The following is a 9,257-nucleotide window of genomic DNA, read 5'->3' as shown; positions in this document are numbered from 1 at the left end:
CTCAAAATTAAGGTTAGGGGAAAAATTGATTATTTTATTTTCCTTTTCTTGTTTGTTTGTTTGTTTGTTTTAGTAAGTCTCAGACCAACTATAAAGTCAAGTGCATATTCACATATATATATTTTTTCTGCCACTCTTGACTTCCTGTGTACTACCACAACTCCTGTCTTGGCACTCTATCATATATTTCCTCTAGGTCCACAAAGACACCGCGCACGTGTTCTTCTAATCTTCTCTCTACTGCTCCAACAACCCTCTCAAAGCAAACATTATTGTAACGCTCGGCTGCTGCTCACTGATCGTCACCACAACTTCTCCCAGCAGCAGGGGGCAGCAATGATGTAACAGTGGCTACTGTCTGCCGGAAATGAAAAGCTGTAGAAGAAGAACGCAGCCATCTCCCGTAAATGTGCTAACTTACGCGGAAGCAGCAGAGTGTGCTAACTGGTTGCATTAATTCTACAAACAGGCACATTTACCTGCTCTAAAAGGTAATCAGAGACATTTATTAATTTAAGTTTGTTTTTTTTACCATATGCATTTATTATGCGCTCTCTGAAAGCGATAAATATTAGCAAATTGTAGCCGACCCAGAGTCTTTTTAGCCTGACTCGCTGATCGACCTTACGTTACCAACAAAGGGACTGCGCTGGTTTCGCAATTGCTGGTGTGCAAATTATAAGCTAGGGGTTAGTTTCTAGATATAAAGGTCAAGTTGAATGGGTCGACTCCAGAGGCCGTGTTACAAGACTTAAAAAAAACAAAAGAAAGAAAGGAAAATACCTGAACTGCTTTTAATGTAAGCAACCCCTCGTTTACAGCCGCCTGTTGCTAACAATAGCTATGACTACTTTAGCAGTAGCCACTGTGATATTTTAGGGCAAAGCCAAATTTGAATGGCTGGAACGAATCTGGACTGTAGTGTCTAAGCGGTAATGCTAACCAGGAGCTCTCGAATTTTAGATTAAATTGAGGTCAGATCGCAGTTGTTCAGCTATGGGACGTTAAACAGGTTTGGTAGGTTCAGCAACTGCTCGATTAAACGGGGTTTTCAAGGCCCCGGAAACGCCTTCAAGTCCAGGTAAACGTATAGGGTACGGAAAACACCTGTTAGCAGCTGTATGACAGCCACCAAAACACCGTTTTTATGAATATTACATTTTGTTTCAAAATGCTGGGTTTGTATATAAATTTTATGCGGCAGCTTTTAAAATCACCAGCCTGAGTTTACAGAAAAATGTAATAGTAGTGTCAGTCTGGAATAATGCACATTGGACGGCGACAGTCTCATGATAATATTGCGATTTTTCAAAGTAATTTTGTAATAATTATGTTTGTGATAGTATGGGCAAAAATACAGCACTTATTGGTGTAAAAGCAACAATCTGAATTTTTAGCCTTTTTCCAGTGAGCTGCCGTCATAGATCGCGGACTACATGATTCAAACTGTGTGTCTATTGCCACAAGGTGCCAGCAGCAGCACTGCAATAGACTAGTTGTTACACAGTATATGTCAAATGTAAGACCAACAGCCGGTGGCGTGGTGCTTTCCTGAGAAAGTTGAAGTGAAAAGATAGCATAACTGCTCATCAGGACCCTTTGGAGTGTTGTAACCTAATAAAATAGAAACGGAGCTTTTTAACTAGTTTCATCCACCATTTATTTTGCATGTCATATGGAGTGCAACTAGTGAGTGCTCTATATGTGTCTTTATCACCTACCTTCATAGCATGGTTGTAGTCGCTGAGCTGCATTAAGCTGGAACAGTTTTCTTATGCGTTTTCCATATTGTTGTGCTGCTTTGGAGGTCTGCCCTCCCAACTAAGCGTCAAACAATTTTCATATTATTGGCTCCCTTTTTTTACAAGTAGAAATATAAGAAAGTGTTGCGCTGCCCATCATTTCTTTATATTTTGCTTTGAGCTAGACTTCCTTGTAATTTTTAAAGTGGTCTTGAGAAATAGTCCTCCAGGTTTTCTGAAAGTCAGTGTTTTTCTTTGAATAGTGTTATGTCTATGGATAACAATACACTTAACAAAGAAGCAGTTTAAAATTGTATTTTTGACACTGTATTATATCAGCATGTCATTAAAACACAGGTGTTCCTATTTCTTTTGTTGAATTCATGAAAAACACCAACAATAACACAGTTTGACAGACATGAAATAGTATCTAGGCACCAACAAAGTGATTACCAAAGAGCTCTTAGTTGAAATTTGTGCATGGTGTTCAGTGTGTCCATTTAAAAAAGAGAGGAAACTGGAGGGCCAAAGAAGTGGCAAATCTTACCCCCACCAAATATGCATATATATATCTACAGGATCTGAAGGTCATGTCTTGAAGAAATCCATCCACCAAAGAACTGTGTCAGACCTGAAAGATACATCTGGACCTTCAGGTGATCTATGTACTGTTCACTGAAGGTTCAACAGAAATGGTCTCAGTGGAAGGATGGCTGTAAGAAGCCATTCTTATACAGGGGGGAAGAGAAAGGGGAGAAAGAGTTTGAGGTATGTCAAATTACACAAGGACTGGATTAAAAATCAGTAGCAACAGGTCTTCTGGAGCGAGGAATCCAAATTTGAAGTTTTTGGTTGAAAGGAGGATGTCACAGTACATCAACAGTAAGTGTCTGTAGCCATCTGTAAAACATAGTGGAGGCTCTGTCATGGTTTGCAGCTGTATTTCAGCCAGTGGTGTTGGCTGGAGTTCTTTGAAAAATTTGTGAAATGATAAACACAGAAAATAACGTAAAATCAGAAAACAGCTGATTGTTAGCGGCTTCATTTTTGAGCATGACACTGATAACAAACACACTGCCAATGCAGTAAAAACATACCTGGACAGAAAAACACAGTGGCCTCTCCAGAGCCTGGACTTCAACATTATTGAAGAAGTATGGGATCATCTTCACAGAGAATGGAATAAATAGCAGCCAACATCCAAAGAAGAGCTTTGAATGTCCTTCAAGAAGCCTAGAGAACTATTCCTGAAGACTACTTTAAGAAAACATCCCTCAGAGAGTTCAGGCTGTGTTCAAGGATCAAGTTGGTCATAACAAATATTGACTTTCAAGGTCATTAGAATTCTACAGACATTTTTGCCTTGTATACGGTTTTTAAATTTCCATTTAGGTTGGCACATATTTCCTATTTTCCAAGGAAAAATATAAAGACATTTTTTAAAAGGTTTTGCAAAATAAATTTTTTTAGTACACACAGAATTGCATGCTAGCTTAATCCACATAAAACAAAACAAAAAGGTTAAAGGCATAGAAAATATTGTTTTTGCAGTAAAAAGCAGAGTAGAAAAACACGTAAGCATCAGTTCATTTACCGTTTACACACAGGTAATTGTTAGTACCTTTTTACATTTTTTCCCACAGTATGCTTATAATCTCACTTTAAAGAGAACAGATCTGTAATCACTGAAATGGTTGGACATTCATTACACTGTGTTTTTAAAGTTTTCAGGCTTGGATCCGAAGTCCTGTGCCATTTTTTTTTTCCTTGAGCCCATCATTTACTTCTATCACGGCTTCATCCCTTCTTTAAAGCTTTATTCTTGTGTAAATTAAGGAATTGTCTGCGGATGGACTAAGTTTTGGATTGGGACTAGGAATATGATTAAGGACCACTTCCACAGCTATTTGTGAAAGCAAGAAGTGATCTCTAAAAGTCTGCAGGTGCCCCCCTTCTTTTGTGTCAGCAGTGTCGCCTACTCAGCCAACATGTCTGATGGCCGGATCTATGTGGGGAATCTTCCCATGGATGTCCAGGAGAGAGACATTGAGGATCTCTTCTACAAATATGGAAAAATTCGTGAAATAGAATTGAAGAACAATAGAGGCACTATCCCTTTTGCCTTCGTCCGATTTGAAGACCCACGGTGAGTTTTGCGGATGGTTTTTGGCAACTCGAATCACACTCCTCCTTGTTGGACACCATAAATTTTGTGGTATATCGTCTCCAGTGACTGCCGGCAGGGAATGGATGGAGACAAGATATCCAACCTTTGTCCGCTAGGCGTACTTTGGTAAGGAGTTCTTTGCTCTCTTCTCTTAGGGATGCAGATGATGCGGTCTATGGAAGGAATGGATATGGATATGGGGACTCCAAGCTGCGTGTGGAGTATCCCCGTTCTAAACCTGGCCCAATGGGAGGTGGTGGAGGAGCACCTAGAGGAAGATTTGGACCCCCAACTCGAAGATCTGAATTCCGGGTCATAGTGTCTGGTAGGTGGACGCCATGAGTCGTAGCCAATTAATATTACTCTCTCATTCGGTACGGCCTGGAAATCAAGGGGACTGGTAGGAAAGTGGACATAGGAGTCTTAGGCAGATAACTTTCTCCCATTCGCATGCCGGACTGGAGAACAAGGGGACTGGTAGCTGGACGTCATGAGTCGTAGGCAGATCATTCTCTCTTTCTCATGGCGGACTGGAGGACAAGGGGACTAGTTGAGGACGTCATGAGTCATAGGCAGATATGTTTCTCTCTCTCATGGCGGATTGGAAGTCAAAGGGACTAAGTGGATGAGGTCATGAAAATCAAAACAGTAAAGTGAAACCGGTCATGTTGGCTGAGTAACCCCAAACACCGGCTATAGTGATGGTAGGTGTCATTTTGTCATTGTGTATCATTAATTATGTTATGTGCTTTGTCAAATGTTTCTGTAGTTCACCTAAAACACTGGGTGGAGAAGTGGGTGGACTTATCAGTCAGGAGACTTGAAAAAGTCAATTAGTTTTTTCCTACTGGTTATAAGGATGATTGACCATCTCAGTATTTTCAACTGTGGGTTTGGCATTAATAAGTAACTGCTGTGCATGGAAAGTGTTAATGATTAAAGACAGTGTAAATTAACACTTGGTGCTGAATAGGTAACACCTTAGACAGACCACAAATCCAGGTCTTAGCTTTATAGTGTTTTAACATTAACCAGGTTGTGTCATTCCTGGCATTTTTAGCAATTTAAAGGCAGGGGAAATGCAAAGTCTTCCACTTCTCCATCTTCTTTAGGTTTCAAGAGGTGTAAAGGTCAGACTGTATAAAAATAATGAATTAAAGAAAGAGTTGCACTTTGGAGAAATAATGAAACCCTTTCCTGCTAAGATTTTAGGTTTAAAGTGTCAGGTAAATTTAAGCAGGGAAGTATATTTTGTCCACACCATCATTTAGTCTTTTCCTGTTCCAGGACTGCCACCATCTGGAAGCTGGCAGGATCTGAAGGATCACATGCGGGAAGCAGGAGATGTCTGTTTTGCAGATGTGCAGCGTGACGGAGAGGGTGTAGTGGAATTTCTCCGTAGAGAGGACATGGAGTATGCACTGCGTAGATTGGATGGGACAGAGTTCCGTTCACATCAGGTTAGTGTTAGTGATGGTGAGATTTAATCGTTCCTCTGATGATAAACTGCAGCTGATGTCGTGTAATTCTTTCGTTATTTCTTGTTAGGGGGAGACTGCTTATATCCGTGTGTATGAGGAAAGAGGTACTCCCAACTGGGATCGATCACGATCCCGTTCCAGATCCAGAGGTCGCTATTCTCCTTACTATAACAGAAGATCTCCCCCTGCGCGCTACCAGTCGCCCCCACGCCATGCTATGTCACGGCATAGCCCACCTCCGAGAAGACACCTTCCGCCACACCACAGCCCACCACCTCGTCATTATCGGTAGAAAGTCGCATCATTTAGAGGAATTGGATGATTATTTTTTGTGGTTTGTTTTTGTAATTCTACATTTTATTTTTTTTTGTTTTTGTTTTGTTTTTTAAAAACCTCAGGCCTCCTCATAGCACACACCATTTTTATTTCTTGATTAAAAACATTCCATGGTCAGGAACCCCTGAACAACCTGCTCCTCCCCACAGTCTTGTTTTTAGGGGGAGTTTTTTTGTTTGTTAAACACCCATACGTTATCCGGAAACAGAATTATGTGTTAACTTTTTGTGAGATAACCATTTGACCATTATGTAACATATTGGAGGTTTCTTTTATAAAGAAATTCGGGAGTGCGATGTCAAACATTTAAAACAAAGTACACATTTCTGCAGTCCTGCTTCTTGAATTGACGTAATTTTATTTTTCATGTGTCACATCTTAGTAGCTTTAAGTATGAAAGGGTGCGTTTTCTGTTTGGCCAAACCAAGAACCCATAAAACTAATCAGTATAGTAAAATTAGTGAACCCTTTTAGTGTAACACGTTGACTGTGAGACTTAATTGTCCTTTGGGTTTGTTTTCGGGTTTTTCTTTGTACGTGTAGGCCGCTGACCGAGGTGGTCTAAATGTAGATTATAATTTGTATGCATCTCTATCGTTTTTGGGTTTTCTTTACCAATAAAATGCAAACTTTTACTGTGACAGTTTCTTTTCCATTTTTTTTCTGTACTTAAAGTGAAGACATTTCCCTTCTTTAATCTGCAGTAATAATTTATATAGAAAAAAAAAATGTGGAGTAGATTCCAAGAAATCAACAGTTCAAAGTTGAAAAATTGTCTATTCAGCTTCTGCCCAAACTAGAATAATGAACTGGATAACATGAAAAAGACACAAAGGACAACTATTCCTTTTTTCTTGCGGTTTTATTCCCAGTCACATCTATGCCAGTAGTCTATTTGCTTAGTCGATTAGTTAGGGTGATAACCTTTGAATAACCTTTAAATAAAGAAAACGTATGCAATAATATGATTATTCCTGAGGTTACTTTATTAGACCTGTGCTTCCAATGACTAAATCAATGCTGATATTGAAATAGTTTGGTTTAATGGAGCACGCTGGACCTCTAACGCAGCTTGCTCTTGAATGCTTTGCTTCTTATATTGATTTTTATGCTGATTTTTTCCCTTTTTTCCGTGTGAGCTTACCTGCGATAACTTCTGGACACTTGTAGATCATTAGGACTAGAGTGTTCTTAACAGAAACAGCAACATTTTATGGTTACCTTGTCCTCAGCGCTCCGTGTGTCTGTGGCCTAGACACAGCTGAAGCCTGATTACAGCGTCTGGGCACCGAGCAGCCTCAATAGCCTGGAAAGGTGCTAACCGCTAGGCTAACTAGCAACAAGATGCCTTCCCTCTCCACAGATGACTACCACAGCCTCCTGCAGAAGATTGCAGTACTGGAGACAAAAATTCATCGCTTAGAAGTAAACGTGGAGGTAAATGGACTGTGTGGAAATGAAACAACCTTGCCTTTGATTCAAAACAATGGCGATGAGCAAGCTAGTACACAGCTAAGGAGCACAGATAACATGACCAAGAAAGTAGACTCTGTGCATTATTATAAATCCTCAAGTGATAATCCCCCCTTAGACTGTCTTGGTGCAAAACCAAGACATAAATCATGTCTCCTGGAAGGGGGAGGACGTATCACAGGCAAGGCACAGCGAGCTGAAATCTCTGAAACCTACTGGCCTTCAGAGACAGAGAAGCTCTTCTACCCCTGTATACGGGAGGAAACAGGACTGGACAACCGTGAATAGGAAGGTTAACAACAAACCTCCAAAACAACTGAATGTGAAACTGCAGAACAGATTTGCTCCACTATCAAAGGACCCTGGATCTATATCGGACAACCATCCATCTAAAAGCAGCGAAATAAGGTCTGAAAATCTGTTGAAAAGTGAAAGGCCACAGGGAAAGCTAAAGGCTAGGCCTGAAACTCTGATTGTGGGTGACTCTGCCGTAAAGGATGTACAAAGGATGTGCGGTAAGAACACTAAAGTCCTCTGCTTTCCTAACGATATGGTCAACAACCTGAAGGAGAGAATTCTTCAAATTGCAGATGAATATCCAACTGTGACAAACATTGTTCTGCATACAGGGTCAAACGATGTGTCCAAACAACAGTCGGAGGTTCTGAAACGGGACTTTACTGGATTATTAAATACTGTAAACTCTCTGAATGCAGCTGTATTCATCAGTGGACCTGTACCGCCGGTCAGAGGAGGAGACGAGAGATTCAGCAGGTTGTTTACACTGAATAAATGGCTTATATCAGCATGTGCTGACCACTCAGTGCATTTTATCGACAACTTTAATATTTTTTGGGAACGCAGGCATCTGTTCAAAGCAAATGGATTTAATTTTAACAAGTCAGGGGTGAAACTGTTCACCTCCAACTTGTTTTATTCCATACGTCATCCATCCGTGCTTGGTGCCAAGGCTGAGATAAACGAGGAGTTATCTCATAAAGAGGAACAAACAGTACTCCAAGAACAGACAAAGCCCAGCAGAAACCTTGAGGAGGAGCTCCATTTGCCCCCACCCGGGAAGAGCCTCAGAAAGGAGAGACATCCATGGCATCTGAGGAAGAGCCTCAGAAAGGAGAGACATCTAAGGCAAGAAGAGGGGTCCCTATTTGCCTCCAACTCTCTCAACAACACCAACGACCAGGACCAGGGACCACGCACGACCTTCCCCAGTCCCCCAAACCCCTGACAGGCCATCACCCTCCTCCCCCTCCCTTTCTCCCTCCTCCCCACACCTGAAATTCACTGAGGAGATGATGGAGCGGGTCAATGCTGGGCTCAGATCTACCCCCCCATCCCAATCCCTTTTTGTCCCCCATAAACCCCCCACCAGAGCGGCCAAAGGTTCGCCATCGAGCCCCACCCTCAACAGAGCAATCGAAGTCACATTGCCCAGCCTCGCCCCCCTTAGTTCCTCTTCATGCCCTGTCTCCGCAGTCTGATGCGTGATGTGTGAAGGGTCCGGGCTGTGAGGATTATGGCAGTGATGACTTTTCCCAGGAGAAGCTGGGACCCTGTTTACTAGAAGGTTTTAAAATTTCTGTACTTTTAGGTGACAGGAGACATGTGGCCTGGTCAAAACACAGAGAGCTGCACTCTAAAAGATCTTTAAACATAGTAAACATACCTTGTGTGCCACAGACTGCTCCCAAACACGAGGGGACAAGTAATACCTCTAAAACACTTAAGTTGGCTTTATTAAACATTAGATCTCTAGCTGGGAAAACATTTTTAATTAATGATTTAATCACTGAGCACAGCCTTGATTTTATGTTTTTAACTGAAACTTGGTTGGACCAAAGTAACAGTGGAGCTGTTCTCATCGAGACGACCCCTCCTAACTACAGTTTTATCAGTGAGGTCAGGGCGAGCAGGAGAGGAGGAGGGGTTGCTGTCTTATTTAATGAATCATTTCAATGTAAGCAGCTATCTCCTGGAAGTTTTCAGTCTTTTGAATATGTGGCTTTACAGCTGAAGGCCCCATCCAAAGTTGTGTTTCTT

The 9,257-nt window shown here is 41.4% G+C and overlaps 1 protein-coding gene across 2 annotated transcripts; it reads left to right on the top strand.

Annotated features, from left to right (window-relative positions):
• Positions 1–335: 335 nt before the first annotated feature.
• On the top strand, positions 336–6,367 carry srsf9 (serine and arginine rich splicing factor 9). 2 transcript variants are annotated; one of them, XM_080863243.1, is made up of 5 exons: positions 336–491; positions 3,712–3,888; positions 4,065–4,234; positions 5,197–5,369; positions 5,458–6,367. In XM_080863243.1, the coding sequence occupies exons 2-5, from the start codon at positions 3,731–3,733 to the stop codon at positions 5,680–5,682; spliced, it is 726 nt and encodes a 241-aa protein (XP_080719369.1). In that variant the 5' UTR covers positions 336–491; positions 3,712–3,730; the 3' UTR covers positions 5,683–6,367. The 2 variants fall into 2 exon arrangements, with proteins under 2 accessions (XP_080719369.1, XP_080719370.1); XM_080863244.1 differs by lacking the exon at positions 336–491 and having other exon boundaries at positions 3,686–3,888.
• The last annotated feature ends 2,890 nt before the right edge of the window (positions 6,368–9,257 follow it).

The sequence above is a fragment of the Rhamphochromis sp. 'chilingali' genome (assembly GCF_963969265.1).
Source record: "Rhamphochromis sp. 'chilingali' genome assembly, chromosome: 2".
NCBI classification, from domain to species: domain Eukaryota; kingdom Metazoa; phylum Chordata; class Actinopteri; order Cichliformes; family Cichlidae; genus Rhamphochromis; species Rhamphochromis sp. 'chilingali'.
This window is presented reverse-complemented; position numbering and strand designations above follow the sequence as displayed.

Coding starts and splice junctions, on each gene's coding strand:
- srsf9 (XM_080863243.1), top strand. CDS start 3,731: ATGTCTGATGGCCGGATCTATGTGGGGAATCTTCCCATGGATGTCCAG. Junction 3,889..4,064: donor GTCCGATTTGAAGACCCACG/GTGAGTTTTGCG, acceptor CTCTTCTCTTAG/GGATGCAGATGATGCGGTCT. Junction 4,235..5,196: donor ATTCCGGGTCATAGTGTCTG/GTAGGTGGACGC, acceptor TTCCTGTTCCAG/GACTGCCACCATCTGGAAGC.